Below are 25,151 nucleotides of genomic sequence, written 5' to 3'. Positions count from 1 at the left end.
ATGAAAGACTGTTGAAGGTGGTTTACATGAGCAGAGAGAAGATCGGATCCTCATGCAAGTTAAAGACCTGATTCCTTTTTTGTTGGCTGTGTGTGAAATCAGAATCGTCCTGCCTCGATTCCACTGTCTTTGTTCTGGCCAATTTCCCCTTCATGAGTACATTTCCTGTTTATTTATCATAAATCCTTCATATCTACTTATTTGCACGTTTGTCTGACTGGATTGTCTCTGTATTCCCTGGATTAAAATCCTGCCTCATACTGTACCTGATGCCCGTCCTCTCAGCCTGACTTTGCCAAAAGGTCCTTCAACTTTATGTTTGACAATGTTTTTACCCAGAGAAGCTTCATAATTACAAACATATATAAAATAAGACAGAATGCTGGATAACAGTCTGATTTCAGGAAGACTCTGACTTTGTCTAACTTGCATCTCTTCACAGACGACAGCGGGGAGCTGCAGAACAGCCTGATGCCTCGCAGCCTGCTGCTGATGCATCGCTGGTATGTTACGTCTCCAGAACTGGCAGGAAAACTTCTACGGATATATCCTCTCAGATATGTGATTATATTGTGATTAATGTGATTAATCATCAACTGTGGCATTCTATCACAAATTACTATTTGATGTGAAACATAACTTCATCTCCACAACTTGTGAGATCCCCTCTGCCAACAGCTCGGCATCATTTCATTGACTGACTCCACAGTGCTGTTTTTGTTAAAGCACCATCACTATCCTGGCTCAGTGTTCATGAACCTACCAGGTCAGTACTCTGCTTGTTCTGTATGTACTCACTCACACGCACGGTTGGAAGTAACACTTTAGAAAGTGCTGACACAACGCCATTCCTTTTGGTAGTAATGCTGTAGTTATTGATTACAAATATAAAATATGAGATAAGTTACAGCAACACTAAAATCTATATGAGTGTTGCTTTAATCATTCATGGAATCAGGAGGAGAGGCGTGATGCTGCATCTTTCTCTGACTTACCCAGAAACCATTGTGAGCGTAAGTTGAAACTGCTGTTTGATAGAGTCCTAAACATTCTTTAATGTTAATCTTCACTGTGATTTATTGAATTTGAAACACTTATGTTTAGGAATTCACTCAGAAATATTGACTTGTAAAGTAACTTTTCTCAATTTTTCTGAATCAACCAAGTTCCCAGTGTTTCACCACGATAATATTGAATACATTATGCATTATTTGCAGTAACCAGTAAAGAAATAAAAACATGTCTAATCATCTAGTATTTGTATTGATATACAGATTTTCTATAACTTGCTGTTCACAAGTCTTCTCCAGATTCTTCCCACCCTGCTTTACATAAGCAGAGAGTGAATTCCGAGCAGCGTCCTCCGGTCTTCAGTCACCATAGCGATATGAATTAATTGTGAATATGACCTGAAGGCAACAATGAACGACTGCTGAAATGGAAAACCACGTGCAGGAAGCATGACAGCGTCAGATTAGCTGGGAGGTGTGGGCTGAAACACCAAGACAAGTTCAGACAGAACAAGACTGGCAAGCAACTGGGGAGCATGAAATGAGAGAGTGTCAGAAAACCACAGTGGACGGAGCTCAGCGCAGCAAACAAGGGAAGCCTTCATATCATGACAGGACACTTTTGCCTCAATAGAAAAATAAAAGGGGAATTTCCAGGCATGGAACAATTGTTTCCTGAAATACAAGTTAACTTTATAAATGTGGTGGGAAGACATGGACAAATGTTTCCTGAAATACAAGTTAACTTTATAAATGTTGTGGGAAGACATGGGAAAATGTTTCCTGAAATACAAGTTAACTCTATAAATGTGGTGGGAAGACATGGGAAAATGGGAAAAAAAAAAAAAGAAGGAAGGAAAAAAACACAACAAAACTTTTCACCCCAGAGAAAGAGAAAAGAGTCACTTCCACAGTGTGAAATACAAGGGGATCCGGGGGGTTATTCAGTCGATTGCTCTGGTAAATGTGCCAGATTGGTGCCAATTAACGTCGTGTCTGGATTATTGGATTATACTGCACAACTTTGCCTCTCCTTGTTCTGAAACAACCTGCATCCAGACAACTTTATCCAGTGTAGCCTCTCATTTCAGAGCTTTACCTTTGGCTTCTTTTAAAACAACCCAGAAACACTTTTTGTTTTAGAAACAGTGATATGTCAGGCAGAATCTGTCCATAGTTTTGGTTCATTGTCACATTGTCTTTCCATCCGTATGTTAAACCAGTCGTCCATTTTTCCATCAACTCGGGTCAATCTCTAAAAATATATCTATACCAAGAAATGCTCCTGAATCGTTCTCATCACAGCAGGTTTTAACAGACATCATCTCACCACTCCAATCTAAGCTTCCCTTTCTTTATGAACAAACCTTTATGGCACGAGAAGTCAAAAGGTCAGTTAGATGATCTGAAAACAGACACAAGAGAGAAAAGGGAGTTTTACACTGAGAATGGGAGAAGTGACACACTTAAAGGTGATTAGACACACGGAGGGAAGACAAACAGGAAGTGTGCTGCAACGCAACAAAACAGTTGAGGACAAAATGAAAAAAACAGGAAGTGACAAACAGGTAAGAGTCATAGACTTTACACAGACACGGAAGGAGACTTGATGGGAATCTGTTCAAAACTACTAACATCCTTCTGAAAAAAAAAAAAAAAAAGGAAAACGCAGCTCTCTTTCTGTGTCTTGAATGTGATGATTTATTTTGCATTAATGTGGATCAAAATATGAAATGACAATTCCTTAACTTCAGTTCACGTACCGAGACGCCAAAGCCCACAACAGTCAGAGGAACCGGCTGAAGATCTGTTATCTCATGAGGTAAGGTCTCTTGTTAACCCTTCGATCTCACACCCGTCGCCACACTTAACAAAATAATTTGTTAAGTTAATGTATTTTAATCACGTCACACATTTACATGTATTCAGATTAAGTAAATTAATCCCTTTTAATCATGTCATCTGATCAACATGTATTAGAATGAACGTTTCAACAAAGAGAAACTCAACTATGTTATTCAAACATATTTCTGATATGGAAACTAAACAAGTGCTTAGTTGATATTTTATTTTTTTTTAGTGTATAGCCCAGGAAAGATGCCTGAATTGACTCGTACTTTCTTTCATACTGAGTTTTCATGTTTTTATTTTCAATATTGTAGTTTTCTTGCCAGATTCATACATTTCAATAATGTGCATCAAACTTTTTATCTGCTTATGATCAAATCTGCAACCTTCCCTCTCACTATCAGATAGTCTGAAAGAACTCAACCAAATTCTTTGTCGAAGTATTGGATTACATACTGGGATCATTTGGATTTATTTTGTGCACATTTGAGATTGAGACTTACTGTATTAGAACTCATGCAATTGTTTTGTTACTTTAACACCACAACTTTATTTATAAGAAGGTACATGAACAGTTTATTTTGTTACAGCTTTGTTTCTGTCGTCTCTCGCTATGACGCCCATGAGCCCACAGTTCAGCATTAACCGTTAACATGTCGTGGTGACATAACCGTTTCACTAAAGTCTTGTTTACTGGAGGATCAGCACCGAGTTGATTCCTACTGAAATGTTTCGGGGTTAAAAGTAAAGAACATCAGGGTGAGGCCAAGACAGTGGAAACCATGACGAGGGGGAACTGCTGAATTTGTGACTTTACTCCTAAAGAGCATTGAGATCAATGGAAAAAGGATTTGCTCCTAAATACAAATGTGTGCCTCCAGGTACTGGATAATGACTTTCCCTGCTGAGTTCAACCTGGACTTGGGTCTGATCCGGATCACAGGAGAGTTCAGAGAAGTGGCGGCTCGGCTCGGCTGCGACGAGCATTTCAAACTCATTGACATCTCCACCATGTAAGGACCCCAAACACCTGCAGAAACACCACTCATGTGATCACTATTGGCAAGTATATTAAGCAGATCCACTTCATGAAAACAACTTCATGGTACTAATATGAGATGATTGGAATGTCATGATGTTGTGCTGTCAGTTTATTAAAACTAGTAACTTGAAACATGGCTGAAGGGCAGTTTTAAAGGGAGGATTATGTGGAGGAATATTTCTAATATTATCCATCTTTTTAATTCATTCTTTGGTTGTATAAATGGCTGAAACCAGAAGAGGTGACCTAAAAGGGTCTGATTTAGTAGGATCCACTTTCAGTTTTACAAGTGATTTACGAAGAAAAACACCATGAGTGACTTCCTGCACAAACAAGAGGATTTAAACAAGGTTTTGCATGTTTTAGATCCTGTTTGCACAAGGATGATCATCTGGAGAATGTATTGCTTCCATGAACTGAACTGAACTGAATTTGGCTGATAAAAGAAGAACTCAAAAGTTGATCTGTCAGCAGGTGAAAGCTGTGGGGGAAGAAAAGAAAATAACAGAAGCGATCCAGCAAATCCAAATCCAAACAGAAAAGGTCTCATGATAAGGTCCAGAAATAAAATTCATGGTAGCAGAAGTTGAGTTGAGGGAATGCATCTCAAACCAACAGCAGCTTCAGGCTGAGCCAAACGGCACCATCTTTTCAGTAAAACCCAAAGTATCCAGAGCTAGGGAATCACATTGTTCATTTATCTATTGGCATAATCACCTTCCTGTATGTTTGTGTGATCTGGAAGACATGCCTGGTATTCAATATTTAGAGTGTGTACACAATATTGTGTTAGTGCTCAAAGTGACAGCTTGACTCGTACACTTGGTCTATAAAGTGGAGGAGAACAACAAAGAGTAATGATCAGAAGACCAGATTGGCCGAGGCTCAGTTGGCAGAATAGGCCGTTTTCCAATCTAAAGGTTAGTGGTTTGATTCCCTATCTTGACCTTGTTTTGGGTAAAACACTGACCCAAGACATAGACCAAATAAAATGCAGTCATAACAGCTTCTTGAGATTGCACTGATGAAAAATACATCCTATTAGGATCGAACTACCTGGGTACATGCACCATATTGATGTTTTGGCAGCTTTTAGTTTATCACCTTTTTCTATCGCTTGCTCTTTTTGTAGTCCTTCATATGACTGGATGCGGAAGTTGACCCAGCGGAAGAAACAGGCCAAGAAAGGCAAAGCATCGCTGCTATTTGATCACCTGGAGCCCATTGAGCTGGCCGAGCATCTCACCTTCCTCGAGTTCAAATCCATCCGGCGGATTTCGGTAATTCAAAGTGAATCAATCCATGATGAATTTCAAAGGTTTATACCAACAATACAAGCTCCTTTCTAACCAGCTTACATGTATGAAAAAAGGTTCAAACATGATATTGCATGGAAGGTAATCTGCTTATGCACTGAGGATTAAATCTCCGAAATAACACACACACTATATACAGCACTTATCGCTTTAAACAGGGAATATTGGGTATTTGTTAGAAATCGTGCAAAATACTAGAATGTCTAGAAGATATTATGTGCAATGTGCAGTGTGGTTTACAACACTTTGCTTGTTTATGACTTGGTCTAGTTTTAATATATCTGAAAAGATGATTTTTATCAGCCTTTAGCGTGAAGCTGCTGTTATTTTCCTCAGCTGGCTCACCACATTCTTTATTCTTGACTTATTCCAAGATGTTTTCTGAGTTGTCTCCTTTCTCAGATCTTCAGTGTTTTCTGAATCATTCTTGATTTTCCACCCTGTTTTTCACTTCGTCACAGATCATCTTCTTTTTGTTTTTGTTTTTGTTTGGCCAAGTTAAGATTTGTCGTTGTAACACTTCAATAACTGTAACTTAACACATCCAAATAAATTCCACTTCAAGGTCTTATATTGCGTGGAGTTTAAGGTAAATTGTGGTTCCATTAAGTTAATCTATGGGACAGCTTTTTATGATAACTTCTCTTCTATGTCTGAACCAAACATTGAAGCCCAGAAAACGCTGCCATGTGCAGGACTGATGGCATGAAACTGAAGAGCTGATGTAGAACTTTGAGCTCACACCAACTCACGTCTACGTGATCTGAAAGTTTTCCAAAGACGGAATCATTAGCAGGAAGATTTCAGTAAAATAATGTAGGAAACAAAATGATATGAGAGCAATGACAAGGTGATGAAATGTAGTTTCTTTAGAGGGGGTGACTGTCTGTGATGTGAAAAAGTTTCTTCCTGGACTTCTTTAAGCCTTTTATAAAAAACTACCATCTGTCCTTCCTTCCATCTTCGTTCCTGCTGGGGTCTCAGAGGCAGTTTAGAGAGAAAAGACAAACAGATATCTCTGTGCCTCAAACTTCCTCCAGCTCTTCTGGGGACCCCCAAGTCACTTCCAGACCAAAGCAGAGATCTAATCTCTCCAGCGAGTCCTGGGCCGACCTCGGGGCCTCCTCCCTGTCAGACATGTCTGGTAAACCTCTAGTGGGAGGCGAGCGAGGGGCGTCCGAATCAGATGAATTGAATGATTGTTCTGTATCTGAGGTTCAACTCTCCAAGGAGTTTTGATTCAATGGTGACCTTTACTAGGGAATTGGACAAGGACACCCCAGAAGCCCAGGGACGGTGCTCCATAACCTCTTTGAGGCCAACAAACAGTTGCTTTCCATGGCCTCTCTAAACTCCTCCCACACCACTGACCAACACAGCTGCAGCACTTTAGCCAATTACCTGTATGCATTGTCTTGAGTCACTTGAGCAAAACTAAAGGCCTCCTTTTGTAGCTTGACAGTTCCCCAGGCGGCTGGTGTCCACCAGCATGTCCTTGGGTTGCCACCATGACAGGCACCAACAAGCTGCTGGCCACAGCTGCTCATAGCTGATTCCACAATGGAGGTCTTGGACAGAGTCCTGTCAGACTGCAGACCGGGGACAAACTGCCATGGAAAACACTAAAACATCTTGGACAGAGTCGTCTCCTAACCTTTCCCAGCATACCCTCACTATGCACTTGGGTGTGGGTGAAAAATACAAGAACAAAAAAACAAGATGTAAAAAATACGAAGCACATTTATGTTTCCAGTGGGATACTTGTTTTAAATTAAGAAGAAAGCTCTGTATTTCTCATGCAATCTATGATAGAAAACTCCACATTAAATAATGTCAACAAAGTCATTGCTCTGGCTCTTTGTTCAGTGGTGCTGTGATTGGTGTTTTGTTGTTTTTTTTAAATAGTTTTACTGTTTTCATCATTTCATTGTAATGTTTGGTTGATTTTTGTTCCAGTTCTCAGATTACCAGAGCTACGTTATTCACGGCTGTCTTATGGACAATCCAACTCTGGAACGCTCCATCGCCCTTTTCAATGGTGTTTCTCAATGGGTCCAGCTGATGGTGCTCAGTAAGCTCACGCCACAGACCCGCGCAGATGTCATCACCAAATACATCCACGTGGCTCAGGTGAGACTGAATGGAGGAATCGCCATGTGTCACAGATCACATCCAGCTGCACTCCCCACAAACATTTTGGACAAAAAATGTTGAGACAATAACAAAGATCAACTTTCAGTCAAAACAATGAAGTTGGGCAAAGGATGAACCTCTCCCCCCCCTTTTATTGAAGCCATTTCTGAATTTATAGTGGGGTAGGTGTGTTGTGCGCAATTGGGGAGAAAACTTTCCTTTCAGTCGTGTCACCTTCTGTCTTCAGAAACTCATGCACCTGCAGAACTTCAACACTCTGATGGCGGTGGTGGGGGGGCTGAGCCACAGCTCAATCTCTCGACTAAAGGAGACTCACCTTTACCTGGCTCCAGAAGTCGTGAAGGTAAGCCAGAGCCAGTTTGATCTGTAAAGAGCACAAAGACAACAAATCAAGTTTTAGGATGGAAGAATTCCTATTATTTCACAAACCCTACATTGACAGAAGTATTAAAACAGTCCACCACTTTTTCATAGATCGCATGTCTCACATTCAGTATGCACGATTATCACTACTACAGTATTAGTGATAATTAGTGTCACTAATTAGTGTCACTTAGTTGTATTAGTAATACCACTAAGATCACAAAAGATTACAAATGTTGACGGTCTGACAATATTTATGACACTTTCTTTACCATCCAGGATGCATTGTATTTCAATTCACATGTAGAATTAATAAATGTGGTTAATTTCTTGGGGGCTGCACGGTGGAGTAGTGGTTCATGCTCTGGCCTCATATTCAGCCCAGGGCCTTTCAGTATAGAGTTTGCATGTTCTCTCCATGTGTACATGGGTGTCCTCTGGTTTCCTCCCACAGTCCCAAACATGCATGCGAGGTGAAATGGTATTGCTAAATTGCCCCTTGGTGTGAATGTGAGGGTGGGTGTTTGCCCTGTGATTGACCTTGCCCATAGTACCCTGGTATCGCCTCCAGCGCCCACGACCCTGAACAGGCTTTAAAAATGCTTTTGACAGGTGAAAATTGATTCTGACCTTCCTAATTGAGCTACAGATGGTTCTCAGGCTGCTGATTTTTCTTCATCAACAAAACGAAACAAACCCCATCAGTTTAGAAAAAAATACAGATACAGAAAATGTAAAATGCAGAAATTCCCCGTCAGCCCCAGAATATCCCAGATGTTAACAGATGTTCACTGTTCTTCAATCAGGAACATTCATTGTTTGAAGAGTTGCCACCACACTCTCCTAGTAACTCAGCTTCCTTGTCAACCTGAGCATTTCTCATTTTTTGACACAGATCTGGAGTGAGATGACAGAACTGGTATCCTCCAACAACAACTACTCTTGTTACCGAAAGGCTTTCAATGAATGTCAGGGATTCAAAATACCTATACTGGGAGTACACCTCAAGGACCTGATCGCAGTGCATGTCGTCTTTCCCGACTGGGTTGATGATCATAAGAGGGTGAACCTTGTCAAGATGCATCAGCTTTACGTGACCTTTAATGAGCTGGTGTCGCTGCAGAGTGCGGTGGCCCAGGTTGAGCCCAACATGGACCTCATCTACTTGCTGACGGTAAGCGATCATTACTGCACAGGGAGGAGCGAGGAGCAGCCTGAAAACCAGCTTCAGCAAACAGAAAGATGTTTCTACCACTAGCAGTCCAACACGGCTTTCTAATTTGTCTAAAACATGTTCTATTTGTTTTATGCCTGGCGCTACCTTCTATTCCCTCAGTTTCCTGGTGTCTGGTGCCCTTGTGTCCTCTTCTGTGCTCCTTGTCTTCCCCTGATTACTCTTGATCATTGTCTGGTGTGTCTCGCCAGCCCTGCTTTCAAATGTATTTAATGCCTCAGTTTGTCCCTGTCTCGATGTTTGTCCGTCTACAGAGTTCTGTTTCTGTTGTCCATTTTGCTTTGAGTTTGTTCAGTGATTACTTTACTTCATTTCAACTCAGTCTTGCATTTGAGTCAGTTGTCGCTCTAATGACAGATCATTTTCAGTCAACTCAGAACTTTAAACCATAAGTTTCATGTTGGACCATTCTGCACATCAATGATGAGATTGACTTATTTTAGATTAAACTCATCAATGTCCTGACTTTTGGTTCATCATTATTCTTCACTTTTTCACTTGTTAGAGGGGGAAGGTTTTTATGGCTCACATGTGTCTTCTTAGCTTATTCAAAGGCTTTAGAATACACCTTGTGACATTGTCAGTCTTTTACATGGCATATACTCCCACTGATGTTTTCTTGCTGCAAATCTCAATTGTAAATAGATTCTTACTTTCCTCATACTCAACATTCTTGTATTTTTCAGCTTTCTTTAGACCTTTACTACACAGAAGATGAGATTTATGAACTGTCCTTGCTACGAGAACCACGTAACTCAAAGTTATCAGTAAGTTTCCGACAAATTCCCAACCATAATAAGGCAAACATGTTCATGGGAGGTTTCCACCTGCAAATGTTCTTATGCTGCATCATGATAGTTCTCATAGAATATTCATGTCAGGAGAATTTCCTCGAAAAAACCTCAGGGAGTTATGAAAATGAAGATACCAATATAACTGTTAAAACTTACAACTAAACTAGAACAGGAAACTGGGAGATTAAAATCCAATTGTATGGATATGACTTAACATGAATGATTAAAGGACAGAAGAGCCACACCACCCTTTCAGTTCTAACAGAAGACATGGCAGGACAAACAAAGAAAGAAGTGTGACATGGAACTGATTATTAAAAAGATTAAACCTAAATCCGGCTCCCTGACAATACCACGGATAACAAGATGACTTTACCATGACTTGTTTGCCTATTTAAGAGTATTTTCATCTTGAACAGCTCCTTTTATGTTCCTTTACTTTAGCCCACCTCCCCAACTGCTCCCAACAAACCTCTCGCCCCACTGGATTGGGCCTCTGGCGTCACCACCAAACCAGACCCGTCTGTCGTCAATAAACACATCAGGAAGATGGTGGACGTGAGTTGACAACTTTCCTTTTCTCAAATTGATTCTCAACATTGCAGAAACATGGGCGGACATTAGTGACTGGTGTCTCGTCTGCTTTTGGGAAGTCTGTCTTCAGGAATTATGACCATGACCATGATGGCTATATTTCTCAAGAGGACTTTGAGAGCATCGCAGCCAACTTCCCTTTCCTGGACTCTTTCTGTGTTTTGGATAAAGATCAGTAAGTACAGATCAACATACGCAGCTGAAGTTCTGAGAACAACTTACTGTAGTGACAATGTGATGCATTGGTTGGCACGCACGCACGCACGCACGCACACACACACACACACACACACTTTGTCTGAAGACAATTTTTTTTTTTCTGATTGAGCTGAGGTGCATCTCTTAAGGTTCCTGGAAGTCAGAAACTTTTTCCAACTGATTGATTCACTGGAATTCTATATCAAATGTACTGAATTGCATCGTCAACATTCATACATTCCACTCCAGGTTTGTGTGCATTTCAAAGAAGCATGATACGGTGAGTAGCATCAAACACAACCAGTAGTATGGAAATGAGGGTTTTTGCATGTATTAGACCAAGTTTCCAAAAGAGAAAGAGCCTTTATGTGGTGTTGTTTATGTGCTGTTTGTGTTTGTTATGGACTGAATGGAGGGTAAAATGATCTATGAGACCTATGAGTGGATATGTCACAGACAACTGACTATTACAAAGTCAATAAATAAAAGTTGTGATAAAAGTCTTTCACCACAATAACAGCAGCACCTCTGCTGATGGCTGAGCTGATTTACAACACCTTTTCAAATGTGATAAAAACAGACACAAACAATCCAAAACACCTGTTTATCATGATCTTGATTCTCTGCTTCTCCTTTGTTTCCTCTCGTCCTTCCTCTCAGAGACGGATTAATTAGTAAGGATGAGATGACGGCTTATTTCCTCCGGGCCAATCCACTGCTCCAGTGTAAAATGGGACCCGGCTTCATCCATAACTTCCAGGAGATGACATACCTGAAGCCCACATTCTGTGAACACTGTGCTGGATTTGTGTGTATCTCTATCGTCTCCTCACTCTATGTTGTGTACATCCCCAGTGTTACTGCCTGCATTGACAGAGTGCCATGTCACATGACTAATGTGTCTATTCAGTTTGCCTTGACACAACTTCCATTCAAGACAATCACACATTTAGCTTTGTGGAGTACTTCTGCACTGAGTGCAGGGAACACTTATACAATTGAGGTCAGCAGCATTACCGCAGACATACATTCAGCATCACAGGAAAAGTTGTGGATTGGGTTTTTTTGGGTTTTTTTTTATGTTAGATGGTGTCTTTTCATTTCCTCATGTTTGTTTTTCTGTTTCCTCCTCTCTTTGTGTTCCTGGCTCTGCAGCTCTGGGGGATCATCAAACAGGGCTACAGGTGCAAAGGTACAGTTTGATCAAACAAAGACGGTCTTAAATGAGCTTTGAGGTACATGTAAAATACATTAATGATTTTTCTCATAATCAGATTTCAGGCTATTTCCATGTGTTGGCGGCAATATGCTTAAATTAACTTCTTCACATATTCTAACGAAATTTCTTTCATAAATCTCTGTCATTTTGTTTTGAAACTTCAACCACACAATAAATATGAACAAGACAGGAGCCATATTGATTAATTACATTCTTATCTGCTCATTATATCTACTGAACAGCTGTGAATACTTGCTACTACTTTTTGTCTTCTGACTGAAAACCATAGCCAAATGCAGCTCAGTCTAACATTGAAGCTTTCTCATATATTTTCCACCATTAAATTGTAATCCTGTCTTTTTTTTTTTTTTTACATTTTGTTCTGCCGGCTGATGAAATTAAATTCTAAGATAGCAGCAACCGCACAGCATGATGATCAACAAAGAAGAAACAAGAGCAATGAAAAGGAAAATAGTTCTACAGTCTAAAAGTGACCATGGAGTGGCACAGAGCAAACAACTGAGACTCCAGACAACTCTATCACAAGTTTATACACTTTTTGGAGAGCTGAAACCCTTCAAATAATAAGAATTATAACAATAATCTTCAGCTCAGCTGAATGTACACATTATCTGTAGTGATCATCCCCACACTGCACACAATGCTTGAGCTGTTGTGCCTCAACCATGAGCTGATGAGTTTTGATCTGTGTTGCAGACTGTGGTGTGAACTGTCACAAGCAATGCCAGGAGCTGCTGGTTCTGGCCTGTCGGAAGCTGATTCGCTCTGGTTCTCTGGGCAGTGTTTCTCCATCCAGACTGACCCACAGCTCACTACCCAGCAGCCCCGCGCTGCCCATCTGTAAAGGTCATCCTACAATGCTAAATGTACTGAACAAACGCCACCAGACGGGTAACTGCGCATGCAAAGATATCTGTATGTCGAGGGCAGTTTGAAAATGAGGGAACTAACAGAGTTGCAATAAGAGATAAAGGAAGAAAATATGTCACCGAATGTTCTGAATGTTTTGTGTCGTACGTATTTTCTCCTACACTAAAAACTTTGTACATTAAGCAATTGAATATATCATTTTTTTTAATGAAATTGTCTTTTCTAAGTCCATTTGTGAAGTCAAGCAGATACAAGCACCATGTGATGCATGTCATCCTGGTCACTCAGTTCTTTCTGCGCGCTCTGTGTGTAGAAGAGCAGTGAGCACACAGTTCTGACATGATCACGTAAACGGCTGCTCTTCACATGCACTGACGGCAGGAACATTATTCTTCAGTTGTTTTACTTACGACAGGAGCTACGATGCTAAACGGACCTGCTGGTTTGCCTCACATTTTAATATGAGATGCAGGTTGTTCATCCGACTGGGGTTCAGCCTGGAGCCATGATAACGCCACGTTGGGACAAAACGTTAAAACACTCCCTTTCACCAGGACCTGCAGAACCAGGCCGAGAGACGGGACATAGTCAGAGAGAAAAAGGTTAAAATCAGACAGCAAGCGAATTCACTCACTGCAGATCTGATGGGAGCAGGAAACACAGATCAGGAACTTCCAGAGAGAAAAGCTCACTGGTCAGTGAAAAACAGAGCATCGTAACGAGAATAATGAGTTCTACTCAATAGTACATGTTAAAGTAAAACTTTAAAAGTAGAGACTGTGTTACAATCCCAAACTGAGACTGAGAGCTGATTCCAAATGGGAGAGATGTGATCTTCCTGACAGTACAGACATTTTGCTGAAGCATTTTGAATCAATCTGGGACATTTTAAAGTGCTTTGGAGAAATAGATAATGGTGGATTACCATGGCAACGACAGTCGTGTGAAGAAAATAGGACACCCCATCTTCAGTTTTCTATCAAGAAATATTCACATGTTCATCTTTTGTTTTTATTCATATTTGGAAAAGAAAGTGATTTCATTGCAGGTAAACAACAAAAAAATACTTAAATTTTTTTTTTTTTTTACTTATTTAACAAACAATATGAACAAAAATGTGGATTCTAACTGAGGAAGAAGTTCGGACACCCCACCCACCAATAGCTAGTGAATGTCCTCCACTTGTAGACTATTTTCCGGACAGTGGACTGGACCATGTCAAATTGTTTTGAGATCTTTTTATATTACTTAGCAGACTCATAAGCTGCTATATTCATCTATCTGATGACCTCAGGAAGCACTCTGGATCCCACCATGGGGTTCACTCTCCGCTCAGCAGTCAAGAGCAGAGCTTACTACATTTCTGACATTTAAAGAAGACAAGACTCCTTCAATATGCTCAGTTACGACGTTCTAATCAACTTTCTGTGATTTTAGCCATTTTAAGTGTGAATAAATGTGGGGGGGGGGGGGGGGGGGGGTGTCCTAATGTATTCCTCACCAGGAACTGCATGTTTTATTATTTACATTTTACAGAAAGTTTCAAAAATAATTTTCTTCCATTTTAATTGTTTATTTATATTATTCAAAGTTTTCAGGAGCATTAAAATTTATATTAAATATCCATATGTCCAAATGTGTTAAAAAAAACAACCAAAAAACACATAGTCTTGGCCTGAGGATGATTCAGGGTCTCTAATTATGAACTCCAGTTTTGTCTGAAATGTCTCTCAGTATTGCCACAATGACTGGAGGTCGTCTGAGCAGGACAAAAGAAAGAGATTTTACCAACAGAAATACCACTGAGTGATCAGCAAATACTAACTGATGACCTCACAGTGTTTTGTTATTTTTCTCTCTTTCAGATGAGGATGAGGTGTTTGAGTTCCCAGCCGTCGCACCTACAAGTCCAGGTCTGGAATCTCAGTCCATCACTCTGATGACCGGCTCCGCTCAGAAGATCTCTGTGTGCCTGCAGAGAGCCACCACCAGCCAGGCCACGCAAACTGAGCCGCTGTGGCCTGAACACAGTTATGGGACCACAGACAGCGGCTCCCACACCTTTCCCAAAATGAAATACAGGACTCACAGGAAGATGTCTAAAAATAAAGGTTTTGCTCGGTGGGAAAACCAGAATGAAAAGCAGCACCCACTGGTTTCTTCTCGGTTCAGTGGGAAGTCCCAGGAGAAGCCTGAAGTCTCCATAGCAAATGGGATTACACAAAGAGAGAAGGTAAACCATTTAGATTTTGAGATAAATAAGTCGTTCTAATGGAATGAAATGTCCACATTCATCTGGATAATTGGTCGGATCAAACTTTATTTTAATGTCAACCATAAGAAAAAGATCAATCAGCAAATTCAGCTCTTCAAATCCATAATCATTAACCCTTAAAGTCCAGATCCAAAATGGCTTGTGCTCCGTGGTTCCTTTAGCGATATGCAGGTAGAGAAACTGAGGTACTGTGAAGAGAAATCTCTTATTTTAGATGAACGTTCTGTTGGGATTAGGAATATGACAAAGAAGGGAGACTGGTCAGAGTTGATGGGAAGACGGATGGAGCCAAATATGGGGCAACCTTAGAGGAAAATACCTGTTAGAGTCGGTTCATGCTCGTATTCATAATTACTTACTGACAGAATCTTTGTGATCTTGCAGGTACGATTCAAACCAACTTAATGCTGTACCAGAAATTCCCAACCATTTTTCTCTTCAATCCAGCAGTATGCTGGTCAACTGTGTCACAGGCAGGACTGAGATCCAAAACTGAGACTCTGGATGATTCCCAGCTCGTGTTGACGCCATTCACAAGGTTAAAAAGTTGTTTTGCTGCTGTGGTTTGACCTAAATCCAGACTGGAAAACACTGAAGTCATTATCTTGTGCCCTAAAATCATAAAGTTGTATAAAAACTGTCTTTTCAATGAGGCAGGTTTGATATGGACTTATTATTAATCACTAAAGCATCCAGAATACTTCATACATAAAAGTTTGATAACTACATCTTTCGAGCTTTTGGAAATATGCCAGAAGAGAGTGGTTGCCTATCTGAAGTACATCTGGGAACTGGGGATTATTTTCTTTTGTTCATTCTTTTTGTCTTGGAACAAGACTGCTGTCAGATAAACTCATTTAACCACAAGAGGCTGAGCCGAGACATGAAGCCTGTAGGGCCTTTTGACCTTGTTGCTCTTCTGCTCTCATTTGGCCTCTGCGGGGGGGGGGGGGGGGGTTAACCATGGTAGATTTAATTGGGTTTCTCTCTGTAAAAAGCACCTAGAAATGACTGTGTTGTATTTGGTGCTTCATAGATAAAGTCGAATTGAAAATGTATTGAACAACGTACTAAATTGACAACTTCCTTGGTTAAAAGTGAACATTCATGATACATAAACCAAATGGATGCTATGAAGATAAATATACAGGTAATGTAGCAATTCCCACTGAAAATAAAAGGGACGTCCACCATGTTTTGTCGTCATGTAACTTGAAGTCTGCCAGCAGAAAAGACGCATGAAATAAGGAAATGAGTCAGAAAAGAAAAGACAGATGAAACAGATGGTTTAATATAATCAATGTAAAGGCAAACATTTGTGATACTAATGACTGAATGACTATTCCTTTTTCTCCAGGACAGCTGACTTGGTCGTGGTGGTAAGGGTCAGTCCCGCACGTCCAGAAGGCCCACGGCAGCTGGGACCAGGAAGCTGTTCTCACTGGGGGAGGTGCTGGGCTGCCTGAAGCCCCCCCCTTGCTGACCTGGAGTTATCGTGTCCCATCTAGTCTTCAGCATAGCCTGTGCTCCGTAGAGCAGGGAGCAGGGAGAGGAGCTCAGAGGGGCACAGACCCAGTCACAGCTGTGGCCGTTCATCTTCAGTATCCTAGGGATGGCTGCAAAAAGATTAACTGACAGGAAAAGAGAGAGGCTCGTTTTTAAGGTCAAAAACACAATGGAGTTGTATGACAGCCGAGATGTTTGGAGGCGGAGTTGCAAATAAAGGGAAAGACAAACTGAAAGTGGATGTCAAAGTAATCTGACTGATTTTTAAGTATGAATGTAATTATCATCTCACTCTTGGATCCATTTCATTCTTTGTGTAAGACCCAAGTCCTACATGAGTGTGACACTCTGGATGTTACCAAGAGTTCTACTGTGATTCAAAGAGAATATATTGGAGTTCCTAGTAAGACAAAGATCTGACTGTGGTTCAGTGGTTGAATGGTATTTATTATAGATTCTCTATTATACAGCAGCACCAGTGGTAAGGTATGCATTTTGTGAAGTCTTCAGTTTCTGTGTACAGTATTGTCAGTCAGTTGAAAATAATTTAGATTTAGTGTCTGTGGAGATGGACTCTGGCTTCTCTGAACTCATCAAAGAGATGAATGTCAAAGAAAACCATAAGGTGCGTTGCAGCAGGGAGAGACCTTCACCAAGTGGGTTAAGGTTAGAGACCCCTGACCTTTATAGTGCATTCTGTACTCCCATTGGCACTGGGGTCTTAAAAAAGAAATCATATTCACACATCTCAGTTGATTGATGCTATTCTACCTTGATGGTTGGAGATTTTCATTCCCATTGAGAACATAGCAGTGCATGCCCTTGGCCAATGTTTAGCTGAATTATTGCTTTTCCCCAATAGGAAAACAAAGCATGGAAGCATAGTGCAAACATGTATTTCACATTATTTTAATAAACTTTCTTAAAGAAATACAATAATGAACTTTTTTTGTGGTATGAATTGTATGTGTTGTGAAAGTGTCTTTACCTGGCAGGAGTAGAAATCATACCTGGAGCTCACAACTGAGGATAGAATCATTAAGTGTTTGCTGTCTCACATAGTGAATAATAATTCAGATCCAATGGTGGGTATTAGTAAGTTTAATAATGAGGATTCTACTCACATATATGCATAAATCCACACTCTTCTGCTTTGAAGACACACATGAGGATCACCACTGATGCCTGCACCTTTTCATTACTTCATGTCTCCTCATGAGACTTTTTATTTGCTTTGCTCAGTTTCCTCAAAACGAGCACTGTTGGCTTTTTATACTGAAAAGACAACAAGCACTCTACGTCACTCTCTTTGGTTCACTTCCTGCATTTCCTCTGATGGACAGTCCCAAAATGAACTGTACCAGTGTTCAGCTTGAAGGTAAACTAAGACCCTAATTTTAATAGAATCTAATCAATATTAGATCAGATTGGGACGGGACGGGACGGGACGGGACGGGACGGGACGGGACAGGTCGGGGCGGGGCAAGGCAAGGCAAGGCAAGATAGGATAAGATAAGCCAAGCTATGATAAATTAAGATAAACTAAAAACCAGATTAGATCAAGGATCATTTTTAATGAGAGAACTGATTTTAACACGTAGGTGTAGATTTGATTGACTTAAACAAGCAGTGACAAATTAGTTGATAAAGTTCTGTTACAGTTGTAACTCAATCAGTAAGTTTAATAAAAAAGAATAATTGAACATTAAAATAAAACTTAAGGAAAAGCATGTAAGATTAATGACTTATGCTTGTATAAATACAATTTGTAACAATTAGAAAGAAGAGCCTGTAATTATCAAGGACCTGAAATAAAAGTGCAGCAACAATTTTTAGGAAAAACTAGTCCCATTAGGAAATTTTTGAAAAAATGTAAAATTAGTGATCAACTGTAATATTCTATAGGGATACAATAGATGTAGGAATAAGGATAATAAATTAAGCCAAGATAAATGAATAAAAAACTCAGTTTGATTGTCTTATAGGTGTAATATTAAGATCAATACCAGGAACAGAGCCATTCCCTGTGAATTTAAATAATGGTAATTAAAGTCATAGGAGCATCCTAAAAGTGTTGGCCCCTCTCCTGCTGGTTGAAATCCTCACAGTTCCTCAAAAGACTAAACTGTGGTTTGAGGCATTAAAGGGAATCACACCTGCCTGAGAAGGACTTTTCAGGACAAAACGTGGTTCTCTGAAGAGGTTGATGAGAAGCATCACCAGAAGCAGACGAGGAGTGAGAGGAAGAGAATAAGACCACCTCATGAGAGATGTTGATTGTGGAGGAAAGGTCTCATGGGAGACACATGGACGCAGGAAAGGAGAAGTGTGGTGCACAGTGTGAAACCAGGGATGCTTTCATGTGTTTGTATGAAGTAAAAGGTAAATTGAAAAACATTTGATTGAAATTCAAAGAAAAGTAGCAATTCTTTTGTATAAGAGGGGAATGGTGATAGTTAAATATAGGGTTGAGACGAGTACGAACATGATACGAGAAAAACTTGCCAATGTCCGTGCTCGTGCTGAAGGAAAATCCTCATTTGGTAACTGACTGTCTTCACACTCTGTGATTGGCCAGTCACACACAGCGCCCGCCCCCCTCCACAGACACGTTTCTGCAGCCAGAGCTGTGCCCCACTCTCTCTCTCACACACACACACACACGCGCACGCGCGCACACACACACACACACACACACACACACACACACACACACACACACACACACACACACACACACACACACACACCTTAGCTTTTCTTCAACTTGCCTCTATTTCGGTTTGTATGATATTTAAAGTTACTTGGTGAACTTGTTTCGTCACGTACGTACAGAGCTGAACATGGCTCGTGTCGCATCGGTCACTGCCTCAACTCTGGTTGGGTATTTTTGTTGTTTAAGTTCTGCTTGCTCTTAGTTTGGCTGGTGATGTAAAGTCAGTTGGAAAACTTTGCTGGTACTGAATGCGGTGCTTTTGAGAAGAATACAGTGAACAAGGCTGACATATTATTTCCTTGTTTGCCAAATTGAATCACCAAGTTCACACAGATCATTAAAAAATAAACAGTCTTACAGACCACTTACACATACAGCTGAACACACAAAGTAGCCTATACTAACCCTGTAATGCCTGACCCTAGAAATAATGGACAGAAAATTCAGATTTCTTGACTCTGGAACCTTTATGAGGCCCTTTCACAATATTTGAAATTTTCTTTACAAATAATTATTTGCATATATGTTTTTCCATTTGTATCGTAAATGATACATTGGGCATTACATGCAGTTCTGGCAATACAACAAGAACATCAGCCTCTCTAGGCCTCTTATTTTTCTTTCATTATGAACAGTGGTAAGCATGAAAACAGCAGTTAAGGCTATTCAACAATAACATTGGCCTCTTATAGTTTCAAAATTCTACTTTTACCAGTAACTTTTTCTTGTATTATGAACAGCAGTAAGCTGTGTTAGTAAGGAATGTGGTGGAGAGGATGCTGGTGGACAGGAGAGCGGTCTACCAACCCTGACCTTTGCTTTTCCTGCACTTACCAGGGAAAAGCCTACTGATGCCTGAAAATCTTCTCAGGAGCATGGCTTTTTTCTCCAGGTCCAGTGCCTTCTCTGCCGTCTCTTCGGTACAGGGACCAAGCATTGTTGAGTGCCACTGTCACACTATGCCACCAGATATACAAGTACCATCTTCTGGTTTTGAAGCTGTATTTGTACAAGGCAGACAGCATATCCATAAGAGCCACCACTCCCCATGAATCTGTTATACGTATCCACGATGGATGGTCTGGGAGCCATGACATATTTTTTGGTCTTCCAATCCCAGCGTTTCAGGTGGTCTTGGGGAGTGATGCCAACAAAAGAGGTTTGTTTGATCTGAACCCTAACCCTGAATCATGTCCTCAGTGACAAACTGTTTGAAATACATGTAAGGTGTAAACTCACACCTTTCTTCAATGCCTTCATCAGCACTCTCAGTAAATGGAACATATGGAGGGTCAAATTCTGCCTTTCTCCACCTGTACTCCTTCGTCTTCACTTCTTGTTTTTGCAGATTTGTTTCTTCTTTTGGCCGGTGTTACTGTTGGACCTCCTTCTCTGCTAATCTGGTCATCACTCTTATCAAAGTCAGCAGCTGTATGCCTTTCTCATCTTCTCTTTTCAATTTGCTTCTTCCACGCTGCTTGGTCGCCTGTGACATTGTTGGACCCTCTTCTTCTGTACTCATCTGGTCATCACTTTTATCAAACTCAGCAGCTGTATGTGCCTTTCTCTTCTTCTCTTTTCTTTTCACTTTGCTTCGACCACACTGTTTTGTTGCCTGTGACATTGTTAGACCCTCCTCTTCCTCGTCAAGCCTATCATCAATAGTTTTATCTTCCTCATTGCTACTACCAGTACTAGAGTTCTCTTCATCAAAGTCTGCATTAGGAGTCCAATCTTTATCCAACACTTTATCATCTGCTGACATCAACTCCTCTATGTCACTTGAATTGCCATCAAGGAAGCGTAGGACATCTTCAACACTGTACCGTTTCGCCATTTAAAGTACAGTAATATAGGTTTATCCATTTTCGAATGCAATTATTTGTTGTAAATATCACATTTCAATCTGTATTTTGTGTAATTGATTGATCAAAACATTTCTGTAATACACAATGATCAATATAATGCATATTGCACCAAGGAAAACAAAGATAATGACAATTGAGGGATTCACTCCCAAATTCCACTTTTTACCTGCAGTATCAAATTTGAACACAAATTGTATTGCCAATTTTACTGTATACTAAAATGCAAAAAAGTAAGTAATTATAACTTGTTTCAACAGATTAAGTACTCATGTTAGAATATGACTAAAATTTTCATAGAAAATGTCACTGGAAAATCGTAACAATCACAATTTTCTTTAAGTTGATCCAGTGAGTTGGGAACTATCTGAAGGTGACCATCTTGGATTGCCCCATGTACTGTGTCTGAATTGTTGTAGTGATAAAGGTATCCACCAGGGGGTGGAAGACAAGTATCAGATTGGATACAAGAGGGTTCTGAGGGAAGTTTTTACCATAAAGTGATGCAATAGGTCTCAGAAATGGTTGTATCAAATTTGATGCATTTGGCATTATAGGGTTAATATTTTTTATTGTATATGGCTGTTCATAAAAATAAATAGAATATTATAAATATTACAAATAAAGCTTTATATACTGTATATAGGCTTTTTATAGGCTTTGAATATAGTAGATATTTTAACTGTTACATAGCTCTCTCTCTCTCTCTCTCTCTCTCTCTCTCTCTCTCTCTCTCTCTCTCTCTCTCTCTCTCTCTCTCTCTCTCTCTCTCTCTCTCTCTCTCTCTCTCTCTCTCATACAATGAGTGATACTGAGGGTACTGCAGCTGACACTGAACCAGGCAATATAACTCGCAATAGCAGTAGTGGTAGCACCCACCAATATTGCATCTGGTGATGGAGGTCCTCCTCCACCAAAAACAAAAAGGACTCGCAGTATGGGACTCTTTCACTGTTTGTGAAAATGATCCCTCCAAAGCCATGTGTAAGCTTTGCAAGTCCAAAATAAGCAGAGGTAGAGATCCAAAACATTGCAATACAACATCTCCACATAACCATCTATTATATGTTCATCACATAAGAAAGCCCGCTGTATCAGCCACCTCCTCCTCCACCTCCTCCTCCACCTCCTCCTCCACCTCTCCTGGCAGAATTCCTTCTCGAGACACTGGTGTTCAGCTGGGTGCTGCTAAGGGCTCACCTTCTTCCTCCTCTTCATCAATACTCACTGCATCTGCAGCAAAGCAGCCATTCTCTGCAAACCATCCCCAGACAGAAACAATTACAGAGATGATTGGTAAAATGATCTGCACTGATCTTGAGGCTTTCTCTGTGGTGGAGAGGAGAGCTTTCAAGTCTCTGGTTGCCTTTTTACAGCCCAAGTATAAGATCCCGTCAAACACCATTTCAGTAGAACTGTAGTGCCTGAGTTGTATGAGGCAATGAGAGGGGAGCTGATGGAGGTGTCATCAACCTCACTACCGACCTCTGAACCAGCAAACCACAACACCCATGCATACCTCTGTATAACTGGGCACTGGTGTGAAGGTGTGGGGGAATCATTAGAGCTGCTAAATGTTGTTGTGCTGGACATTGAGCACACAGCAAACAACATTCTGTGCTGCCTGAAAGAAAAGATGAGAAAATAGGAAGAGTCTGTTGGACAGCCTGTTAGAGTGACGTTTGTTGTGTCAGATAATGCAACCAACATGGTGAAGGCTTGAAGTGAATTTGGGCTCATCCGTTGCATGCCCCATACGCTTCACTTGGTGGTGATCAAGGCACCGTAGCAGGACAGGATTGTGACATCCCTGAAATCTGTGTCTGCAATCAATTAGGCTGCTTGTTCAGTATGTAACTTTATCCAGAAAACGACTGGTTATATTTTGTGGAGCTCAAATCTCCTATGTCCTCTAAACGCATCACGGCTCCTTTCCTCTGCTGGGGCAGCAGGAACTACATTGCTAACCTTTGATCGAAGCTGGATGCTGCTATTGGGTTAAACTGTTGAGTGACTGTATCATCAGCCAATCAAATTGTGATGTGTTATTGATGGAACGCCCCAGGGCAAGCAGAGTTTCTAGTGCTGGTCTTGGTGTCGTCATTGAAATGAGCTTCACTGATTGGCCTATGGGCAGGTGCGTGATGAGGGACTGTTATTATCGGCTATTCTGGAGGTGATGGTGGCTAATTTAACAGAAAGATCGGATGATACGATAGCGGACCTGCTTCGGGGGCCTTTTTCAAGGCGCCCGTTTGCAGAAGAAATGGAAATTGTGAGTCGAGGAAGACCGACACCAAAAATGGATGGGCTAACTCAGACCAATAAAGGCTTTGCGTGGCATTTTAGATGGATGGAGTTGATCTACAAGTGATGGGTGAGTGCTAGTTTTTTTTTTTTTTAACTTTCACTGGATTGGATTGGCGCTGCTGTTGGCATTTGGTGCTGTTTTTGATTGTAAAGTGGTGTTTCCCATACAATCGTGGCGGCTCCCCACGATTAAATTATGTCAGGTTTTGGTTCGACCAATGCAATATCGCTCCGTTCATTCATCTCCGCATAGCGCTCTTTCTCAGTTATTGTCATTCACACAGACAGACGAGCGCGCATGCATGACTGTAGTGCGCGAGACTTGCACGGTCCGAACCCCGTCGGACGCTACGACATGGGCTACTCCAATGAGGACACATTTGCCATCAGGTGATGTGGAGGCCTACCTGGCAGATGGGGACATCATCCTTACTGATGACTCAGTGAAATACTGGTCAGACAAGCTCCAGTGCTGGCCCAATCTGACATGCTTTGCACTGCAGCATCTCAGTTGCCCACCAACTAGTGTCCAGTCTGAGCGTGTTTTTAGCATGGCTGGAAATGTGGTCAGTCCACGGCAAGCAAACCTAGACCCTAGCCATGTGGGAGAACTGGTCTTCATTAAAGTAAATGAAGATCTGAAAAACTACATAGGACAGTAGAAAATCCTCTCTCTCTCTCTCTCTCTCTCTCTCCCTCTCACACAGTAACTCAGTCACACACACATGCACACACAGACACACACACACCTTAATCAACATTGTTTAACTTTGTGTGGAAAATAAAAAGCCAAGAACATTAGGTCATAAAAATAAATAAATAATTGAGGAAAAAAATCAGTTTGATCATAAAAATTAAAAAAATAAATAAATAAAAAAGAAAGTTGTGTAGAGTATGACAACTCTTGTTCATGCATACTTCGTAGTTCATAATTTCCTAATGCATGCGTTGTATACATTTATACACTTAAAAATATTCATGTTCTGAGTTTTAAAAAAAACTTTAAATAGTTTCTTTACTATTGTGATCAAACATATTGAATCTCAATTCTGAGGCTGTTCTGTAAATAGTTTTCAAATAAACAATAAATAAAGCAACTTCTGATCAATCCATATCAATTTCAGACTTAAAATAATGTACATATTTAAGCCCCGCCCACTTCTGGTTGAAACAGACCCACTTCCGATATAGGCCCCGCCCACTCAGAGTACAGATACGGATACAGATCATTTAGATGGTTGAACAGATACAGATACAGTTAAATAGACAAAATGGCACTTAGGGATATAGTTAGAGTTAAAAGGTAATCCGTACAACATTTGATAATAGGACATTTGATAATAGGGGTACATAAATAAAATGTGGTAATCTCAGGCAGATTCAAATAACTTTATGGCTAAAAACTTAAAAATAGAACGATTTAAGTATTGGTAATTGGTCGATTGTAAAGAAAATGTGTTGGTCTCTCTAATGATCTGATGTGAGGTGTTATAGATGGACCAGCAGGACGGATGTTGATGACACCCCCGACCAACATCAACTGAAGTGCAGCAGCTCAAGAAGAAATGATTTAGGACTTGGCTGTGGATCCTGAAGTAAAAGACCAATGACTCTCTGCAAAATCTTTGTGAAGACGTCTTTGCAGAGCACAGAAATTGGGAAGGAAAAGTGATGTCCTCAAGCCTATTGTGAACAGACCCCTCTAGGATTTATAGGATGAATTTGATAATAAAGAATTTGATGTGTTGGATTAAAAATGATTATAACGAATGTAATGATGGTGCAAAAGGGGGTGGTAACGTTAAGGGGATGTGCT

General features: G+C 40.6%; 1 protein-coding gene across 1 annotated transcript; it reads left to right on the top strand.

The window, feature by feature from the left end:
• Positions 1-2,814: 2,814 nt before the first annotated feature.
• On the top strand, positions 2,815-17,368 carry LOC308120828 (ras guanyl-releasing protein 3-like). Its single transcript, XM_080481678.1, has 14 exons — positions 2,815-2,832; positions 3,740-3,871; positions 5,033-5,180; positions 7,173-7,346; positions 7,597-7,713; positions 8,629-8,907; positions 9,654-9,734; positions 10,206-10,319; positions 10,415-10,530; positions 11,214-11,361; positions 11,709-11,745; positions 12,490-12,639; positions 14,529-14,896; positions 16,296-17,368. The coding sequence occupies exons 1-14, from the start codon at positions 2,828-2,830 to the stop codon at positions 16,302-16,304; spliced, it is 1,878 nt and encodes a 625-aa protein (XP_080337804.1). The 5' UTR covers positions 2,815-2,827; the 3' UTR covers positions 16,305-17,368.
• Positions 17,369-25,151: the final 7,783 nt, after the last annotated feature.

This window comes from Lipophrys pholis (assembly GCF_963383615.2).
Source record: "Lipophrys pholis genome assembly, chromosome: 15".
Classification (NCBI taxonomy): domain Eukaryota; kingdom Metazoa; phylum Chordata; class Actinopteri; order Blenniiformes; family Blenniidae; genus Lipophrys; species Lipophrys pholis.
This window is presented reverse-complemented; position numbering and strand designations above follow the sequence as displayed.